Source organism: Poecile atricapillus, chromosome 10 (genome assembly GCF_030490865.1).
Source record: "Poecile atricapillus isolate bPoeAtr1 chromosome 10, bPoeAtr1.hap1, whole genome shotgun sequence".
In the NCBI taxonomy this organism is placed as follows: Eukaryota; Metazoa; Chordata; class Aves; order Passeriformes; family Paridae; genus Poecile; species Poecile atricapillus.
This window is the reverse complement of record NC_081258.1, coordinates 2,357,461-2,378,208: the sequence shown is the minus strand read 5'-3', so window position 1 is coordinate 2,378,208 and position 20,748 is coordinate 2,357,461. Positions and strand designations below refer to the sequence as shown.

The following is a 20,748-nucleotide window of genomic DNA, read 5'->3' as shown; positions in this document are numbered from 1 at the left end:
GTAACAAAAGGCCCCACGTCTCACATCCGCCTCCGTGCCACTGTCTTGGAACTGTCGCTCGACCTCTCCCAGAACACACTGCACTTCCCCAATGTCCTCGTTGGGCAGGGCCAGGTTGAGACAGTCCAGCTCTACAACGGGTTCCAAGTGCCCTGCAAATGGTTCATCACTGCCATCAAGCCTGTTACGAAGGTAAAGCACAGGCAGCACTGAACACGTCACTTCTTGGTTGGGTTTTCTTTGTGTCTCCTGCCCTTTCTGCTCCTGTGGCTGCCCGAGCACTTGGGTTATGGCGTGTTTGAAGAAGCTTCTGAGGGTCTAGATCAAGGCTGGTTTTCCCAGACCTGTTCCATTAGCTGCTGCTTTGCTTTGCTGCCATCTTCACCCATTCCTCCTCCTCTGAGGACAGTAGTTCCCTCAGCCTGCCCTGTCTACAGGTTTTCCCTCCAGCTCTAGGCTATGGGGCCACACTTGGTTTGGCTGTGGGTGCTCTCAGCACTGTATCAGTGTCTCAGAGCACTACAGGAACTGAGGCTCTGTCCTCACAGACTGAGGAGACCTCACACCATTGGTTTCTGTGTCCAGAGCAATCAACTCAGATACCTGACACGAGCCCAAGGTCAGAAGCAGCAGGCGCTGGAGGAAGGGCGCTGTCCCTTTGAAGTGACGCCCTCCAAAGGAACCCTTGATGCAGGAGCGTGGCAGAACTTGCAAATCCAGTTTGCACCCAAGGAGGAGGTGAGATTGGCAGCTGTCAGCCCAGGGGGCCTGTCAGGGCTATCTGGAAATGAGGGCCTGCTGCAGAGAGTGTGGTATGAGCTCTGCCTTCACAGGGGGCTTTCTGCAAGCGCCGTGCTCAGCGTGGCTCAGTTCACCCCACAGAGCACTCCTGGGAGATGTGCTCTGAAATGCCCACAGGGAGCTTGCACAGAGAGCATCAGGGCTCTGTGGCTGCCTCTTGGCACAGGGGAGGGATGTGCCCAGCTCCCCTCAGCCTCCCCCTTGCCTGGCCGTGTTTGCAGCTGCGACACTCGGTGCAGAGCAGCTGTGCACTCGCAGAGGATAATCCTGGAATGGCCGCTCTAGGCCCATCCTGCTGCAGAACTGACTGGCAAAACAGCCACCAGACACCTTCCTGAGCATGGCAGGACAGTCACCTGTAGTGGTGTGCTGCCAGCAGTCAGTCCCTGGGGCTCTGGCCTGCCTGCACATTCCCACCCAGCTGGGGATTCAACTTAAAAGGATGGAGCATTCCCAAAAGTAGTTTGCCTGGGGCTGCTGGGTCTTGGAAACTGACAGTGTGTACCAGTATGGACACAAGTGCTTCTGTGCCCACAGACAGTCCCAGGGACCTTTTAATTGCTCAAGAGATGTAAACATCTTGTGTCTGGCTTTGATCAGAGCCAAACACTAAGCAGACAAGGTGACCCTTTATTTCTGGCCAGCGAGAGCTCATTTGCCTCTCTCCTGGAGCTGGCGTTTGCCTGATGCAGCTGTGCCAGGACTGGGTGTGGACACTGTAACCCCGGGGGCCCTTCTCTTGAGCACTGCACTCCTGCATGACTGGGTGAAAACACCTGGCACTCCATTGTCCATCCATCTGATACCCAATACCCAGTTACAGTGCACACCAGGACTCATCCCAGTTACTCACACCCAGACACAGGCACTGTAGTCCCTCGCATAAGTGAATATCTGGTTTCTGTTCACCTTGGAGGGACTGATAACACCCTGACCTTGGGGCAAGGGTCGTATTTGGGGTCCTGTCACCTGGGGCTTCATGGACAAGTTTTCTGCACTTTTCTCTTTTCAGAGGTCTTACAAGTATGAACTGAAGCTTAACATTCATGGGAGCAGCAATCACTTAAGGCTGAACCTCTCGGGGCAAGGTCTGGAGCCACGGCTGGAGTTCAGTCCCCCAGCACTAAAGATGGGATGGGTGCTGGTGGACAGCGATGGGGTGGAGGCCACAGTGGTGGTGAAGAACCCATGCAAATTCCCCATTGAGTTTTACTGCCTGGATTTGGATGAGCAGTACCTTGAGGAGGAGAAGGTGAGAAGGCAGGTCTGGTCCCCGTGTACATGCTGCCCAAGCTTCACAGCACTCCAATATTGCCAGGCTTGTGTCAGGGAGATGGAGGCAATGCCCAGGGCAAAGCCAGCTCTGCTGATGTGCTGTGGGAGGATTTAAAGAGTTTGTGTTGTTGGGAGGAAGGGAGGAGACAGCAAACCTGAGGTAAACATGATCTGCCCTGGTTGATGCCTGGGACCTTTGCATTGTCCTTGAGATGGGCAGGGGCTGCTTACAGTGGAGGCTCTGTCCCAGCCAGGGCCTGGTATGTGGGTCCATGGTGCCAAGCCCAGCTGGCAGGCTGGGCATGACTTGGGCTGGGAATGTGCTCTGGCAGAAAACTCCACTGGTTCTCAGGGCTTTGCTGGCAGAGCGCAGTCCTGGCTAGTGTGGCTAGTGTGGCTGCAGGCAGTGAGCAGCTCATGGTCATTGTTTGCTTCAGATGAGTCACTTGGGAGGGGTTTCTCTCCCAGTCCTGCTTGTAGCTCTTGCCTCTGCTCTGGAGCCTGCTCACCCCACTGGGCATAACAAAATACTTGTACTTGATGGAAATCAAAAAGCCCATTGCCAAAAGCTCAGTGCCTTCAAAGAAGGGGTTGTGAGGATGAAGGTGACAGATGTATAAACAGGATTTTCTCTTCTCTTTTAGATGCTGAGGCATCTGGGACTGCATCCCCAAGGGCCTCCCCTTCCCCCTGCTGCTGTCCTCTCCAGAGTTGACTGCCCAGAGGAGCAGCTGGGCTCTGCAGAGCATGTGAAGCCCTTCACCATTGTTACACCTGAAGACAATCTGGTGGGTACTGCAGTGGTGCTGGCACTGAAGGTGCCAGGGCAGGGACCAGGCTAGATGGGGGCATGGGGGACAGGTTGGATGGAAAAGGATCATTGTGGAGAGGTAGTGAAGATGTGATGGGGCCCCACGTCTGCAGGTCTCCTTTCTGTCAGGGATGGGGCAAAAGAGACAGCTTTGCTGGAGACAGAGCAGTTCTGTAAGTGGGGGAAAAATCACTTTAAAACATCAACTTCCTTTGAGGAGAGGATCCTGAGTTAGAAGGGGTGTCCTAGACAAAACAAACACCAGTAAGGAAAACCAAGTTCCTGGGCAGGTGCACTTATTTATTCTCTCTTCCACTGGTTAACGAAGACCCATTTTTCTTTCCAGGATGGGAATGTCTCAGGGCTCACCCCTCTCTCCCTTTTCTCTCTCCCTTTAGGCCAGGACCCCAGATGAGAAGGGCAGTTCTGCTGAGGGCCAGCCAAAGACAGGTAAAGCAGTGAGCAGAGACAAGTCTCCAAAGGGGAACCAAATATCGACACAGAGAACAGAAAGTCCCTGGGAATCCTCCAGCACAAAATCCAAAAGTACACTGGAAAGTGCCTCCATCTCCACAGAATTCCTCAGGTGAGCTGCACGGGAGGAGGTGATGCCTCTGCTTCTTGGTCCTCTTGCCAAACAAGGTCCATCGTCCCCAGCTGCACAGGGACCCTGTGCCAGTGCCTCCATGGGATGGCCAGTGCACCCTCCTTGTTTCATTTGCTCCTCAGCAATGTCTGAAGCCTCCTCTTTAATTGCCAGGCTGAAACGGTACCGGTGGACAGTGCCTGCCCTGGGTGAGGTGGAACTGAAGGTCCACTTCTCCACCAAAAAGCCAGGGAAGTTTGAGCAGACGCTGAGGTTTGAGCTGGTGGGGACAAAGCGGCAGTACGAGCTGCCCTGCAGTGGCACCGGCCTGTACCCCAGCATCAGCCAGAACCCACGGTAAGGCTGGCCCCTGGCAGCCTCCCACACTGCTGCCCCCGAGCTCACAGCCAGGGCTGCTCCTTGGGCATTCTGGCCTGGCCACATGGTGCTGCCTGACGTCAGCCAGCATCTCTTTCTGTGCTGGGAGCTGGGAAGGCAGATGGTCCCTGAGCCACCAGGATGGGTTATGGCTTTCTGACTGCATTTCCTACCTGGAGCATCTCATAGCTCCTCCTTCCCTGCTTTCTCTGCCCAGGCTGGTGTTTCCACAGTGGAGGAAGACCATGAAGGAAGGTGAAATCATCTTCAAGGAATATGTTGAGAGCACCAAGCAATTCCACTTTGGACCGCTGCTGTGTGGGAAATCAAGAGAGTGGTATGTGCTCCCTGCTGGCTGTTGTACTTTTCTGGACACGCTTGGAGACGTGCTGTGCTGGTGGCACGATCCAGGGCAGTCCCTGGCACAGTCCTGGCACACACCTGGGTTTGAAGGAGCACAGATGTGTGAACCTGAGCATCCAAGAGGCAAATGAGCCTTGGGGGAGCCGCTCTGCCTGCCTGCTGGCTGCCTTGGCCAGAGCCCCAGGCTGCTGCCAGTCCAAAGGGCACTTGGGGCAACTTTTGTCTGCCTCCACATCTCAGCTTCACCCCTTAAGAAATGTATGGTGGTTTTTGAAGTGCTTTGAGCTCTGCAGTTAGCCTGATTGAGCAATTATTCTGTAGATGGTTTTGTAAACCTATCCTTGATCTGTAATTATTAATAAGATTTTATGGTTGACCTGCCAGTGGGTGTCAGGGGCTATGTACAGCAGGAACTACATTTGCCTGTAATGACATTGCATCATCACTGCTGGATAAAGTCTGCCTGAAAACGTTGTCATTGAAGCTATTGTGCATTTCTACTTTTACTGTCACTTTTTAAAAAATAGTATTTAACATTAAGTTCTTGTCTCCATGGGAGCTCTGGAGGGCTAAATCTATTTTGACAACATAGTTTCAAAAAACAGACAATCTTTAGCCAGCTTTATGGGATGGTCTGGGATTTCTGTTTGCCTCTTTAACCCTTCCACTCCAAAGTCATTTCCACACCTGAGAGAAGGGTCATTTGTTATCTTTTTGCATTCCTCTTGGGAAATGATGCTTTATATGTCTTTCTTAGACTTTGAGCTAACCCATGAAATCCAAAGCAGTTTCATGACTTTTTGGAAAGAGATCAGCTAAACTCTTTTTCCAAAAGCCTTTCTTTACACCCTGCAGGGAAGGCACCCCAAGAAAGAATAGGAAAGCACCCATGTGCCTGGTGTACTGTTATTTTTCTAGGCACCTTTGAATTTACATTGTATTAAAAGCACTTGAGGTGGCCTGAGCATCACCAGGCTTCTGGGGTGGAGGCACCAAGTACAGGGGAAGGCATCAAAGTCAGGCAAGGATGAGCACACGCCCACGCCCCTGGCTGGGATCCACTTCCCTCACTTGTTTGTTAGAGCAGGCTCTTCCAGCACCGCTTCCTCGGCTGCACACGGTGCTTTCCTTGATGCGTGGCAAAGGCAACAGTCTCCTCTGCAGCCTTTTCCCCTTTTGTGGACAGGTACAAGGCTCAGAATTGTCCTGGTAACTCGGAGAATATAACCATCCTCAACAACTCCCCCATGGACGTAGAGGTCCAGTTCTCCTTTGAGGACGATGAGAAAGCAGAGACCTTCCTTCTGGACCCTCCCAGCATGACCCTGAAACCAAAGAAGAAGCAGGTAGGAGAAGGGCAGGTAGAGCAGGCACCGTAGAAGTGCCCAGGAGCTGCTGCTCCTGCTCACACACAGTGCTCTTTCTGTTTCTTTCCATGGGGCCGGGTCCAGGAGCTGACCATTTGGGCATACCCCACTTCCCCTGGCTTCCTGGAAGACAAACTCATCTGCTGCATTAACAAGAATCCAGAGCCAGTGGTCTTCAGCCTGTGCTGCCATGGGGTGCACGTGAAGCTGGAGGTCAGCCCCCTGGAGCTGTCTTTTGGCAAGCTGCTTCTGCACAGGTCAGTCATCCCACACGCACTCCAAGACTTGTGACAAAGACAGAACGTTTGACTCTGCTTTCCAGGGCTGGGATGGAGCTGCTCCAAGTTGCATTCAGTGGCGAGGCTGGTGTGACCAGCCAGCAGCTGATGCCAAGTGCCTCCTGTCTCTGCAGGACTGACAGCAGGACCTTGGTCCTGAAAAACAACACCCTACTGCCCATGGCCTGGCAGCTCAGTGGGCTGGATGACCTTGTTGAGGACTTCTCACTGTCACAAGATAACGGCACCATTGATCCCCGCTCAGAGATTGAAGTGACAGTGAATTTCAAGGCCCAGCAGATTGGCACCATTGAGAAGAGCCTTCGACTCGAGGTGAGAGGGACTGTGCCCTGCCTGGCACAGTGAGCAGCCACGTGCTCTTAGGGACAGAGTCAGGAAGAGCTGCTCCTGACAGACACAAGGGTGCTGTGACCCCAACTTCTGCCTCTACACAGCGTTTGCCAGAATGTGCAGTGCATCCACATCCCCCCAGATAACCAGACACTGCACCCTGAGCCTGTAGCACAACCACCTTGGCCCTGTGAATGGTTGAAGGTTGTTGTTTGGTTATACAGACTGCAGCGTGATCTCTACATTTCTCCTGGAGCTTGTCCAAACCTCTGGCATCGTGCAACAAACTCTGCCCCTGGCATTTTGTTCCCCATGGTTTAGGGGCTGCATTTCAGAGAGGGTGCTAGGTGATTGGAAAGGGTTGTCAATGCCACCTGCTCTGAGACACCTCACACTTCCTGTGGTTGTTCTTACATCCCTGTGCCTCTCAAGGATGCTTTAGCAGCAGCATTCCCTGCTGTAGGAATGCAGAGCTGGGCTGATGGGTTTTATACTGCAGCAGAATCCCACTGGGACAGCCCACGAGATGAACTGGTTAGGAAAGCTTGGGTGTCCACCAACACTTGTGAAGCCAGGGAGGCCATAGGGGAAGCAGCCAGCAGAGACAAGGACTTAGAGGCTGTCTAGCAAAAGAATAATCTGAACAGTGTTTGTTTCTTGCTGCCTCAGGTTTCAGATACAGAAAACATCCTGGGGATTGTTCAGGTTGAAAACATCAAACTGTCTGCAGAGGTGTATGATGTTCTCCTGAGCATGGTCCTGCCTGAAGGTCAGTGGATGTCTCCCAAACAAAGCAGTCCAGGTGCACTGCCTTACCTTGGGTGCTGGGTGACCAAAGCACTTGGGATGGGATGGGATGCAAGGATGGCAGGAATACATAAAGCACATACCCTGCAAGCTGCATGGAATAAAGCATTGTCAGGCCACTGGCAGCCTTAAGTCTCTCCCCTCTGAACTTTGAAGTGTGCAGCTTCACGTGCAGGTTGGATTTGGGGGCTTTGAAACAACAGTGAGGTGAACAGGCAGTTGGCAATTCCCACAGGCTCAGCACAGCATGTAAAGTGATTGGATTTGTGCTTGGAAGTGAGGAAATGGAAGCCGAGCTCCTTAGCTACTGAGCCTGCAGATAGTTTGAGTAAGAAGAGAAAGGGCAGACAAGTAGCTGGAAAACCCTTCCAAGAACAGCAACTTGCTGAAAAGGGTTTTGTGCTGGGACCTCCATGTAGCTTGGGACCTGGTGTATTCTGCAGCAGCTCACAAATACCATGTCTGATCTCGCTCTGCACATTGTCTGCAGATGAAACCTTGGATTTTGGAACCATCAATGTCCAGGATAATGTGAAGAACATCCTGACTCTAACAAACAAAGGGATGTACAACATCGAGTACAGGTGAGTCCAGCTGCCTGGTGGTGAGCATTTCCCCGGGTTCCCAGGCCTGCACTCTCCCTCTGTCAAAGGTCAGAACCTGTTTCCATGCAGGCTTCCTCACGATAAACACAAAACCTGGGCTCTCTAATCTCAGCTATTTTACCAGAGAATCCAGCCACAAACCAGCAGTTCTCCACAGTTCAGCAGGGAACCCAAAGGAGAGCCCCAAGAATTTCAGGCACTGAAATGCTGAGATTCATTGCCTTTCTTTGATGGTCACCTCCTTTCTCCTTCTGAGACTCTGTAAAAGAGTGAATGAAAAATTTCAGTGTCAAGGTTTCTTGCAATAACCTCGTGACCGTCTGTGCTCACTGTCAGGATCCAGGATTCCCTGAGCACAGCTGCACTCTCCCTTTTCTTCTTTTTCTGGTCCTATGCAAAGTCCTGGCTGTGCTGGCAGCACCTCTACTTGTAACTGCAGAGATCTCCATTCCTTCCCTTTCTGCACAGATTGATGCTGAAGGGTGCAGGTCCCAGGATGCGAGACCTGGCGTCCCACTTCACTGTCAAGCCTCAGTCGGGCAAGCTGATCGCCTCCCAGCCTGGTGTGAATATTGAGATATTCTTCCACCCCACAAGGGAAATCCTCCTCAAGAACAGCCCCATCCTGTACTGCCAGGTGAGCTGCCTGGGCCAGGCTGTGTTACCACACGGTGTTTTGGGAGCATGAACAGGAGAGGTGTCTAATGGAAGGAGGGCTTTAACTGGAGAATCCTCTCTCCTACGTACACAAACAAAATCTTCAAAACCATTTGGGAGGCTTCCTAAGGGAGCTGAGAATCTGACTCTGGAGGAGGTGCTTTAACAGGGATGGGTGAACTGATGGAGGCCTGGGGTGGAGGCTGGGGACTGGGGTAGAGGACAGGCTGACTCTCTTTGCTTTGTTTACCACCCCTTCCTGTGGACACAGGTGATAGATGCCATCTCAGGGGAAGGAGGCCAGACTGTCGCCAGCATCCCAGTGAGGGTGTCAGCAAGAGCTGCCTACAGCAAGTTCAGTATTGAGCCTGCCTCACCCATCAGTTTCGGTGCCATGATGAAGGGCAGCAAGAAGAGCCAGACCGTCGTGCTGGAGAACACAGGCGTGATCAGCTTCAAATTCCGCATCCACCGAGCAACCGAGGATGAATCTCCTTTGGAAAGCAAAAGGTACAGGAAGCCCTGCACCACCCTTCCTGCCTGAGGAGGCACCACCCCACGGCTGGCATGTGGCAGGCAGCCAGGAGACCTGGGCTAGCGCCCATTTGCATCCCTGCCTTGGGGAGAGGGAGCAAAACACGCCTCAGTGTCCCCATGTGTAGTAGGAAGCTGGTGCTAGAGCTGCTCTGTCCAGCAATGGGTGCTGCAGGCTGCTCTCTGGGAACCATCTGGAGCAGGAAGGCTTTCCTCTGTGAGGAGGAAGGCCAGCTTTGGCCTCAGAGAAAGGCAGGGGAGCTGAGCATGACAGATACCTCTGCTTTCTCCTCTCAGTTCAAAGCAAGGGGAGTCTGTTCCATCAGCTAGAAAGTGCTCAGCGGGAAGGAAATCAAGCTTGACACAGGTGGGTGACTCCTGCTCCCCAACAATGCTGCTGCAGGGGATGTGAGAAGATGCTGCTGTGCCCAGGCTGGGGGCTCATCTCCACTGGGTGGGACGTGGTCTGCAGGATGGAGTCCAGGATCTGCTCAGTCCCACTGACAGTCCTGTACTCTGGCTCTGACCTGCAGTTGTGGGGTCAGCAGAGGGGAGCAGGTCCTGTGTGTGGTAGCTGCTGGCCAGCACAGGTCTGTGAACACCACAGAAGCAAAAACATCCCCCCCCGAACTCCCAGTCCACAGAGCTCAGACAACTCTTTTTTTTCTTCTTTTTCTTCTTACTAGTCCCCTACCTCTGTCCCATCATTTCTCACAGCTGTTTCTGCTCTCCTGTTACCTCTGGAGGCTGAGGATCACAGCTACCACCTTCATTCTTTACGCTCCATCTCCTTTCTCTCTGCCACTTGAGACAGGCTTGCAGCTCCTCTTGGCTTGTTGGGCTCAACCTGGAGCTGCCTTTGGGCCATGGAGTCATCTTTCCCTGCCCTGGGACTGGCTGCTTGGGCCCAGCTGGAGGCCAAGGCAGGACATCCTCTTTGCTGGGGTGCTCAAGGCACAGCTATTACCCTTCAGCCTCTCCTGGAACTTCTTCTGCAGGGTCAGCTCAATGTGGGCATGTTCACGGTGTCCCCGTGCTCCGGCTCCATCGCTCCGTGGGGCCAGCAGCAGATCACGGTGGAGTGCCTCGCAGGGCAGGAGGGGACTTGTGAGGAGCAGCTCTACATTGACATCGTGGGCAGAGAGCCCAGGGACAATCCCCTCGGCATTCCCTTTACCCTGACTGCCGAGTCCTGCCTGCCAGGTACGTACTGTCCACAGGTTCCCCTGGTCACACCTGCTGCTGATCAGCACCTAAACTTGCTGCTTGGATAGGGAGGCATGCTAGCCCTGGTGTCCCCCCTTGAAATCCTCAGAGTTTCCAGCCCTCTTAAGTCCACTGGTGGATTCATCCCTCCCGGGCTGAGAGGGATGCATGAAAGGATAGAAGGAAAGCAATGCTCTTTAAGACTGAGGTGGACTGAGCTCCATCCTCATAGCCAGCTCCCCCACCCAAAGCTGGGTTTAGCAGTTACCTGGGCAGAAGGAGCTTACCAAGCCTTCTCAGAGGCCAGCAAGGCCCAGATGAATTCATCAGGGAGGCTTCTCCATGCTCATCCCTCTGGTCTGTCCACAGCATTTGCTGAGGATGCCATGTTAATCTTTGACGAGTACCCGATCTGCAGCAGCACTGACCTCAGCCACAAGCTGCTCTCTGTGCACGGTGTGGGCCTGTTTGTGAGAGATGAGAACAAATTCATCTTCAACAAGATTCTGGTTGGGCAAGAGGCTGAAGCCCATTTCAACATCTACAACACAACTGCTCTGCCGTGTGACGTGGTCCTCTCCATCAACCCCCTGCCTGGACAGGTAAGAACAGGAGGCCAAGGAGATGGTTGCCCTCTAAGGGCCGTGTGAAAGCTGTTTTGTTCTCCAGATGCATTGCTTCCTGTGGCCCACACTAGCTCAGTGTAGGTCAAACTTCAGGGCAGAGCAGCAGAGCCAGGGAACAGTTGTGTTCAATTCTCATGTCTTGGGCAAGCTTTTGGCTCACACCTCTGGGTCTTTGGTGGGAGAAGTGAATCCTTCTGAACCTCTCTTGGAAGCACACTCAGAGAGGGGCTGTTATGAACTGACATGCCAGGGCTCAAAGCAGAGCATTTCCTCAGGCTCCCTGGCTTTTCCTCTCTTTGAAGGCCAGTTCTAGGTTATTTGCAGGGTTTTCCATGCAGTGACCACCTCCCACATATGGCAGGGCAGCTGCCAGCACTCAGAACACACAATGCTTTAGCACAAGGTCAGCGTTCCCTGCTTGAACAACTCATCCTTAAAACAATACCCCCTGAGTTCACAGCCCATAAACACACCTCTAGGAGGGCTGTGAAAATGGGAAGAGCTGTCACAATGCAAGATTTTTACCTGGCTGGCTGCTGTTCATAGAAAAGAGAAGCCAGGAGAAAACTGCTTCTTGTAGAAAAGTCTCCATAGCATGACAAGAAAAAACTCTTCTCCTTACAAGAACTGATCAAAGACTATTGTATAGTTGATGCTGCTTTACCATCCCAGGTTTTGTCTCCCAGTGGTCAGCTGGGAAAAGAAAAAGTTGGGTAGGGGGAGAAAAAGTGTTCTGGAGGTTTTATTCTGATGTTTCTTATTCCTGTAGTCCTGTTAGTAAAGTTTCTTTATTCCTTTTAAGTTTTAAACCTGTTTTACTCTTCTCCTTATCCGTATTTCACAACAAAAAATGAGTAAGTGCCCTGGTGATTTTAGCCAGTGCTAAACCCCACCACGTTATTTAGTGCATTGACTGAGAAACTCCAATTAGCAAATATAAACCACTACAGACATGCTGTTTTCAGTAATGCCTTTATGAATTAAACTCTGTCATGTTGGAAGGTGTTTTCTCCTAACACTGCTCTCTGGCTTCCCCCAAGGAAAAAGGCCCTATCACCGTTTTCAAGTTGCATCCTGTCCAGATGTCCATTCCTGGTTCATCCCACGCTGTTGCTACAGTGACCTTCACCCCACCAGACGAGCAGAACTACGACTGCACTTTTAAGGCTTCCCTTGTCATCCCCAAACGGTAATTGACCCTGAGAAATATTGGGGGAGGCCTCACTGACAGCTGCCTCTCCACTGGGAAGGCACAGACCTCTTGTTAGCTCTAATGCTCTCAGGAGCCTTAGGCAGAGTACTCGGCATGAGATGATTTGGGAGGCAGGAACTGTTAGATAGAGCAGAAAAATGAGGCTGATTTGTCATACAGGTTTAGCCTGGATGAGGAAATAGGAAGACAGGGAAATATTCGGTAGCCAACTGGAAGTTACTGAGATGTGCTACAGCTGAGCTGGGCATTTCCAAGGACAGAAGCTTAGATGGATCAGTTTCTGTGGCAGCAAGTCAGCAGTCACAATTTCCTCTTTGTTTCTGTGACATTAAGTGATCCTCTGTGATTCCCTGCATTCATGAAGCTATTTCATGTGAGTGATGGGAGCTGGTATGAAAGAGGAGCCCTGTTCCTCTGCACTGGGACCTGTGTACAGGGGCTTGGACCTGCCCTTCCTCAAGCCTTTAGTGGCTGAATTGGAGCAAGAGAAGTCTAATTGCTAATAAGCAATTGCTTTTATATTGTTCTTGGAAATGATCTTGGTGGATAGTGACAATGATTTCTTTTTGCCTTCTTGCTTTTGTACTGCTTTCATGCTGTGCTTTTTTTGCTTGTTGTCTATGTCTCATCTCACTGCAGCCAGGGGATTTGCCATATCTCATCTGGTGCCTCATTATGTATCTGCTGTACTGCATGACTCAATGAAGTGAAATTACTTTTAACTGTTACTGTGGAAGGCTCTGGCTCTTTGGAGCAGATTCCTCTTGTGAATGGCCCTGAGGGGACTGGGAAGAGGCTGGTGGGGGGCTGTGTTGTGGGGTACAGGAGCAGCAGGCAGGGAAAACAGTGTGGATTGCCCTTGCTGCTTGGCTTGCCCAGTGAGAAATGGGTTATTGCCAGCTGGAATTGTTTCTGTGCCTCTCCTGCAGCTCTGTGAAAATCAAGCCCCAAACCCTGAGCTTCACCATCAGTGGGAGGGGGCACGAGCCGCAGGTGACAGTCGTGTGCCCAAGAGCTCGCAGCAAGAGAGGAAATGCCGTGCTGCGCTTCCAGAGGCTCCAGCTGGGGGATTTAGAGATGCTCCCCCTGGTCGTCCGTAACAACGGCATCGTACCTGTCAAGGTGAGCACCTGCTCAAGGAATGGTCTGGTTTGGGAATAAGTGCTTGTGGCACAGGGGAAGGGTCCCAAAAACCATGGCTGACCTGGCAAGAGGTGTCACAAATTCTTTTTAAGCAAGGGACTGACATCTGTTCTCCAAGAAGGGAGTTCTTGAAAATTTTCCATCCAGTCTTTCTTCTTTAAGTTGAACACAAGAAAGGTGGTGGAGTATTTTCCCCCCATCTTTCAGGTTTGTTCTCGTGGACATGTGTGATTTTCCAGTTCCATTAGGTTGTATTCCCCAGCTTACTATATTTTAAGCAAACTTAGTTGTGGTTTAATTATATTCTGCTTATTGCTTTCTGTCCTGTTTGGTTCAGTGTTGGTTCAATCCAAATGCCTCTAAACAGCCCTTTTTCCCAGCTGGTTTGACTTAACTTTTGTGCTCAGTGCTGTTTGCAGTGGGAGAGGTGCTGGGTTCCTGTGCAGGACCAGCAGCACTGTGGTGTCAGTCCCTGGGCCATCCTGTACTCACACCAGTATCATTGTGCTCTGTGTTCCCTTTTCTCAGTTTATGTTACACCTGGAGGATGAGCATGGAGCATTCTTCTTGAAAGCCAGGCGCTCCACACTGGAGAGATTCCACACTGAAGATGTGGGAGAGGACTCTGTTGGAAATGGTAAATTTGTTAACCATGAAGTGCGATGGTGCCCAGAGGGAAAACGTGTGCCCTGCTCTTGGCTTCTCTGAGCTGCAGCCAGATGTTAGACACACTTTGTTTCCTTGGGCTCTCTGTCCCCCGAGCTTTTCATGGGGACTTTTTGCAGGGTTTCCTCCTAGCAAGTTGTAGGAAGTTCTTGTGTTCTTCTAGACGTGGTGGGCTGGGTTCTGGGGGACTGTCACTGCCTCAGGGGAGCCTCTGAGGTATTTGCAGCATGCGGGAAGGTCCCAGCCTGAATGGACACAGCCCTTGAGCACACAGGCAGCCAGCAGAAGCCAAAAGTGCTCTTTGGCTCAGCTTTCCATGTGGCTGGAGCTGGCTGGAAGCGATGGAATGAGGGCTGGGCATCAACCTGAGGTTAAGCTGCTGAAGTGGTGATGTGTCTGGAGATGGCAGTCTGGTGAACATAAGAAGAGGGTCTGGAACCACTGCGGGTAGAACCTGTGCTCAGAAGGCAGCTGGTTTCAACCTTCTGTTCCTCAGATATGGAAATATTTCCTCTGTACAACTGTATCACTTAATTCTGATTTCCATTGCTGTGCAGAGAGCAAGCCCCCAAAGAAGCCTCTCCTGCTTCTGCATCGTGGGCAATCGGCAGAGTTTGATGTCATTTTCAATCCCACCCTGGCTCGACGTGTGGAAGGGAAGATCCGTGTTTTAGTGGGGGACACCTACTCTGACAGGACCCTGATAGAGCTGGTGGGTGAAGGCCACAAGGATGAATTCACCCTCAACTGTCTAGAGAAAGACCCACAGTTGAGGAATGATAAGAGCAGTTGGAACAAAGACATCATTGATGGTAAGAGAGGAGAGGCTGCCAAGGGGGAACAAGGAAGAAGAAAATATCTGATCATGTGTGTCCTCTCTCTAGCCAGGCCTGGGCTGTCACCCCTGGACATGGAGGCCCGTGGGTGTGGCAGCCATGCATGCAGAGCAGTGTGTGCTGTGCTGCATGGCGCTGGCTCAGGGGTGTGCCAGGGTGTTTCCCTGACAGTGGTGGGATGGGGAACTGCCTGGGGAGCTCCCTGCCAGAGGGAGGAAGGCTTGGAGCAAGGAAGCATTGAACATACAGGAGTCTGTGCATGTGAGGGGGGCGGGGTGGAACTCCCTGCATGCTGAGATCCCTTGCTTTCCTCCTTAACAGCTGTCAGACTGAACCACATCCAGTTTGGGGACTGTCCTGTTGGGAAGCCCTGCCACAGGACCTTCACCATCACCAACCACACCGGCATGACGTTCATGCGCTTCGAGTGGGAGGCAGACGTCCCATTCCAGTTCTGCCCCAGGGTGAGTGGGGGCTGCTCTGCCTTTCCCCATTGCTCAAGCCCTGCCCTGGCGTTCCTGGGAGCTGGCAGGGAGACCTCCCATGCCAGTGCTAGCCCATTCCAGTGCCACATGGGAGATGCAGTCCCTGGCTTGGCTGGGCCAAGGCTGCCAGCCTTGCAGAAAAGGCTTCACGTTATGGGAGGTGGTACCTTCTCTTCATACTTTTGTCTGTCCAACTTCACATAAATCCACACTGAGGTGCAGGTTCCTGGCACAGCTGCTCACCACATCAGTCCCCTTTGCTATCAGTCCTGCCCTTGGCAGTGCTTCCAGTTTGGTCTTGACTCCCTGATTCTCCCTAGGTGGGACATCTCCACCCTGGCTGCACCAAGGCCATCACAGTGACCTTGAAATCAGATGTCCCAGCCACCTTCAGGAGGCACCTTGTGAAATGTAAGGTGACCAAGATCAAATTTGAGCTGCCACCATGGAAGGTTCCAGACTGGGACGACGAAATGTGCATTGTCTTGTGGAAGGACATCACTGGGAAGGACCCAGCAGCCCAATGGCCTGAAAAAGAGAAGGTAAGAAGCAAAATGGCAAAAAAAGCCACCACAGCTTTTCCAAAAAGAACCACCATAACACCATCACTGCTGGCTGAGCAGCTCCTGCTTCCTCTGGACATTGGACAGCCCTGAGGTTCACCAGCAGTGCATTCTAGGGGAGAGGTGGATGCACACGAGCCTCACACAAGAGGAGAAGCCTTTAGACAAGAGACCATTAGCCACACACTATCAGTCTGTGCCACAAGCACAAGTGCTGCAGCCCATGTTGAATGGGAGACAGTGTTTTACGATTATCTCATTTTATGGTGTTTGAAATCTCTCCATATGATGTGGTGCCCTTTCACCAACAAGGAGTTAAGTCTGCTGCACTCTGTCTCTTCTTTTGAAGTGGAGACAAATACACTTCTGCTGCACCTGCTGGTGAACTCCAAGTTTTGTCTGCATGGATACCAGAGATTTTGGTTGTGGTCTCTGTATTGGGAGGGTTATCTCATCATGGAGTAGCCCAGGCACTGTATGACAGTATGGAGGAGTCTGGAGAAGGATCATCTCTGGAGACTCTTGCTTTTATTGTCATTATTGCCAAACACACTCAGCTTGGGTGAAGGTTCTTTCCAAGTTTCTGGACCATTTGAAGGCCTCTAAACCATCCTCTTTTCTATCAGAACATCTGCAGTTGGAGACTTTCCCAGTGAGATCTTTCACGTCCCAAAATGCCCATCCCCAGCTGCCAGCAGTGTGGCTGTTGCTCCACAGGTGACATCAGGAGAGCACTTTCTCCTAAGACAAGAAGATGCTTCCTAGAAGTCTTCAGTCATGGGGTTTTCCACCCACAGAGCTCCAGCAGGGGAACTTAACCCTAATTTTGAGACCTGCTGGATTTCTAGGGGACCAGGGAAAAAGTCAGTCCCTCTCCAAGGTTGAAGTACAGGGATTGGAACACCGCTGTAGTCTCCATGGGTACATTAACAGCTGTGGTAGGACTGCTTTGATCAGTGGGCAGAAACAACTCCTGCAGCACAACAGTCCCAATTCTGTCATCTTTCCAGGGAACTAAAAGTGAATGGTCCTTTCTAGTCCCTCTATGAGGCTGATCTTGGAGGCCAAGAGATTCCCTTCTCAGCCTGACTTTCTGGGCTCTGCTCAGTGATTCTTTTCTCCTCTGTTTGCAGACAGTGGAGACAGTCCCGGAACCGGCTCACACTGTGCTGAAGAAGAGCGGCCAGGAGGCCGAGCTGTACCTCAGTGCCTTGGTTGCCTACGCCCAGTTCAAACTGGACACAGTCGTGGTTCAGCTCAAGGACACCTGGCCCTTCCAGACAAGGACAGCCACGTGAGTGCTGAGGCCAGGCAGGGCCCTGCCAGCGGGAGCTGCCTTTGTGTAACTTTGTGCTGGCCGTGGGTGGGGAGACAAAACTCAGGACTCCAGGTGCTCCAGGTGCTCAGGAGACAAAACAGCCTCGTTTATTATTCAGAGCTCACTGAAATACCCAGTGCAAATCTCCCGGGCTAGACAGCCATTGGCTGAGATCTCTCTCCCTGCCCAACTTCCTGGCCAGGGCTGTGCTCACTTCTCAGCTTGGATGGGGCTGGCCAAGGGTCCCCTGTAACTTATCTGGGAACACGTTCAGGCATGAGCTAGGCCAGCTGAATTGGATTTGTGTTATGGCCAGATTCACTGTGTCCAGTCCAGACCAGCTGTACTGTGACAATGCTGTGACACCTTTGCCCAGGGCTGACCCAGTGCCTGCTTCCCAGAACTCCACTCCAGCCAAAACCAGCACAGGCTTGTTCACATGCATGCCAAGCCAAGCAGGAGAGGCTGGTCAGGAGAGGCTCAATGGTGCCATTTTCTGCTGAGAACAGCCATGGGTTTGCTTTCGCTGCGTGTCACCTGTCCTCATCTGCTCAAGAATAAGTTTGCAGTCAAAGCAAGACCTAAAGAATGTCCAGAGTAAGCCCCTTAGCTTCAATGTCCTGGGCACCATGTTGGCCCTTTCCTCTTAAACTTCCAGACTTTGAAATACTTTTCTGGGCCACCCAGGACAGCAGTCAGGGCATGGCAGGGTTGCCTGGGGAAGAAGATGCTCCTCAGCAGAAAGTGGTAGCAGGAGTCCCTCAGACAATGTTACTGTACTATTTGCTTTCTATTTATTGGACATTTTTTTTAATTCCTCCTTCTTGCTTTTCAGTTTCAGGATGCACAACACAGGGAAGGTGGCCCTGGAATACTTCTGGGAGGAAGCTGCACCTGCAGATAGTGAAGCAGTGAGGATGCCATATTCAACCACTCTGATGAGTAAGGGCATTTCACTTGGTAGCTGAGGGCCTGGGGAGAAGACCCTGCCCCTTCACCCCAAAACTTGAATTTCTTTTTCCTTCTTGTCCACACGTCCACTTTCATCAGCACCTTCCCAGCTGCAGCTGGAGAGTTTTGTCCTTTCCCCCTCTGCCTTTCCGCCCCTTTTGTTCTTGCTCTGCCACTTCTGCTCTGCAAAGGAGCTGAGCCAGGCTCTGGGGAGAGCCACGTGCTGGGTCAGGACTGGGAAAGGGGACATCAGGTCATTGCTTTGAGAAGTCTGAGAGTGGGCAGAGCAATGGTGTAACGAGTGAGCTGCCCTGCAGCCACTGTCTGTGTGCAGTCCCCCACTCCAGGGCAGCTGCAAAGTCACTGTCTAAAACCAACTCCTGCTTTGGCACAGGAGTGTGTGCTGCAGGCAGAGACCCTGCTCCCAGAAGCTCTGTTCCCTGCTTGGAACTTGGCCAGAGATGCTCCGAGTGCATCCCAGCTCTCTTCCACCTACGTGCTGCAGGAGGCAGCGTTGCTGGGAACACAGATTTTGTCTTTGAATGGTGTCCTCTTCCTCTCTGCAGGTCAGCTCAGCTCTGCTCCTGTTGTAAGGCAGCGCAGAAAGCTGGTGCTTCGTTTCCGGAGGGAGCAGGACCATCCTTTTGAGACGCATCCTTCTGAGCTGCGGCGCCTACAGTGGCTTGCCAAGGAGCAGCAAGATTCCGAGCAGGAACAGCTGCAGGATTCTGAGCAGGAACAGCCAGATTCTGACCAGGAGCAGCTTTCTGAGGAAGAGCAGCTGGATGCCAAGCAGAAGCAGCGTTCCAAGAAGCGGTGCCGCTCCAAGGAACGGAGTCTCTCCCCGCAGCGTGCCACTTCCTCCCTGGAAGTCCTCCCAGATGTCACCCATGACCAGTCACTGTTCTCCATCAACCCCAACTTCGGCACCATCACTCCTGGCCAGAAGAAGACCTTTCATGTGCTGTTCTCCCCAAAGGATGTGGGGAACTTTGAGACCACCATGCAGTGCAGGTGGGAAACATTGACACACTTGACAACTCACACTTTTGATGGCTGTCACTGAATCACAGGCTGGGACAGGGTGGAAGGGACCACAGGAGGTCATCTGGTCCCACTTCCCTACTCAAGCGGGGTCATCCCAGAGCACGTGGCACAGAGCTGTGTCCAGAGGGCTCTGCAATAATTCCAGTGAGGGACACTCCACACCCTCTCTGGGCAGCCTGTCACCCGCAAAGGGAAGAAGTTCTTCCTCAGGTTCAGGTGGAATTTCCTGTTCAGGTTCTGCCCGTTGCCTCTTGTGCTATTGCTGGGCATCACCAAGCACAGCCTGGTTCATCCCCTAACACCCTCCCTTCAGTCCCTCTGACTGGGATGGGGAGGTGGGCCTGGAGACAAGCAGCCCCAGAGAGGCAGCAGCTCCCACAGGAGCGCAGAAAGATCATCTGGCCTTGGGAGGGAGACACTGGCAAAAGACACTGTATGAAACATTAAGCTCCTGAAGGGTTATAAGGTGTAGAATGAGAGACCCAGGGACCAGCCAGTCCCCAGCTCTGCTTCTTGCACTGAGCTGCTCACTGCTTGCACAGAGGGAGGATGCAATGCTGGGTGCTCTGCAAGGAGACAGAAAAGCGTCTGGCTGGAAATGTTTGTCTGGCTAATACCAGTCCCTTTCTCCCCAGCATTCCTAACCTGGAGCAGACTCACAGGACGGTGCAGGTGGTTCTGAAAGGCAGAGCCCGGGAGTGGAAGCGTTTTGGAAAACCAAAATGCTCTGCCTTACAGCAGACAGACGAAGGCCAGAGACACAAGAAGCAGCTGCACTGGCAACCAACACCAGAGTGACAGCATCTGTGTCAGCTGGAGCATCCAGCAGGAGCCGGCAACATCTTGTTTCCTACTGCTGATGGTCTCCCACCCTTTACGTGACACCTCTGCAGCTCCCCTTCCCAGCTCCAGTGCACATAATCTTTTAATTAACAAAGTTAACTAAATATTTGTTTGTTAATTTGTTAAATAACTTAAGTTTCAGTTAACTGCTAATAACCAGTTGCTAATAAAATGTTAACTGTTAGCCATGGTGCCAGAGATCTTTCCTTAAACCCCACTACCCCAGTTCAAACCCCCAAGTTAGTATATTTTGAGGTTCCCCCTGGTTCTCCCCAGTCTCCAGTTACTCCGTTCACCCTCTCCTCCCTGGTGTACCCAAAATGGCTCCTGGAGAGCACAAGATGGTGGGGACCACATGGCCAGGCCCCTCCCTTGTACTTCTCCTCCCCAAAATCCTTTCCTTCTTCCTACCTCCAACCCCTTCTTCCCTGATGCTCCTCCCCCTGTTATCTCTCCTCCTCCAGTTGTCCCTCCCCTTCCTGTCCCCTCGGACCCCTCCTTCTCCACTTGGGCTCCTCCTCCTGAAAAGGTCCCCACCCCTTCCTTTCATAATATCCCCTCCTCTGACCCCTCCTCTCTCCCCTGCAGCACCGCCAACCCTCTTCTGACTTGCAGTTCCCACGCCCCTCCTTCTGCTTCCCACACCCCGTGAGCCACAAGTGACGAGCCCAGGAACCGGAACCCAGAACTGGAGACCCTTCCTCTTGCCACTCCAATTATGTTCAGTGGTTGTGGGAGTGCGCTTCCAGAATGGGAGCCATTCTCATTTCAAAACAAAAGAGAACTTTGCAAAGCCCAGAAAGAGTTTGGAAAGGGAAGCAAATATTTTAAGGGCCTTTTAAATGCCACCCTCTCCTCCAATCTCTCGGTCCTGTATGACCTCCATGATTTATTTTCATGCCTCCTTACCCCATCAGAATATCTTGCATGGGAGGGGGCATGGAAGAGGTCATTACAGGCCGTATGTTCTGAGCGATTGCAAAGTTCCGACAGCGCCCTTGATGCCATTGGGAATAAAATAACAACCGACCACTTGAG

At 52.2% G+C, this 20,748-nt stretch overlaps 1 protein-coding gene across 1 annotated transcript in view; it reads left to right on the top strand.

Moving 5' to 3' along the window:
• Positions 1-19,665, top strand: part of LOC131582751 (hydrocephalus-inducing protein-like) — a 54,154-nt gene extending 34,489 nt beyond the window's left edge. Inside the window, exons 31-56 of the mRNA XM_058846220.1 lie at positions 1-192; positions 586-738; positions 1,814-2,053; positions 3,286-3,473; positions 3,648-3,830; positions 4,069-4,188; positions 5,401-5,560; positions 5,666-5,838; positions 5,994-6,192; positions 6,880-6,979; positions 7,508-7,601; positions 8,091-8,259; positions 8,551-8,789; positions 9,111-9,180; positions 9,788-10,016; positions 10,389-10,621; positions 11,686-11,834; positions 12,788-12,980; positions 13,530-13,638; positions 14,225-14,479; positions 14,825-14,967; positions 15,309-15,530; positions 16,685-16,845; positions 17,705-17,811; positions 18,387-18,834; positions 19,503-19,665. Of these exons, the coding sequence (XP_058702203.1) occupies positions 1-192; positions 586-738; positions 1,814-2,053; positions 3,286-3,473; positions 3,648-3,830; positions 4,069-4,188; positions 5,401-5,560; positions 5,666-5,838; positions 5,994-6,192; positions 6,880-6,979; positions 7,508-7,601; positions 8,091-8,259; positions 8,551-8,789; positions 9,111-9,180; positions 9,788-10,016; positions 10,389-10,621; positions 11,686-11,834; positions 12,788-12,980; positions 13,530-13,638; positions 14,225-14,479; positions 14,825-14,967; positions 15,309-15,530; positions 16,685-16,845; positions 17,705-17,811; positions 18,387-18,834; positions 19,503-19,665 (4,692 nt within the window). The remainder of the gene's footprint in view (positions 193-585; positions 739-1,813; positions 2,054-3,285; positions 3,474-3,647; positions 3,831-4,068; positions 4,189-5,400; positions 5,561-5,665; positions 5,839-5,993; positions 6,193-6,879; positions 6,980-7,507; positions 7,602-8,090; positions 8,260-8,550; positions 8,790-9,110; positions 9,181-9,787; positions 10,017-10,388; positions 10,622-11,685; positions 11,835-12,787; positions 12,981-13,529; positions 13,639-14,224; positions 14,480-14,824; positions 14,968-15,308; positions 15,531-16,684; positions 16,846-17,704; positions 17,812-18,386; positions 18,835-19,502) is intronic.
• The last annotated feature ends 1,083 nt before the right edge of the window (positions 19,666-20,748 follow it).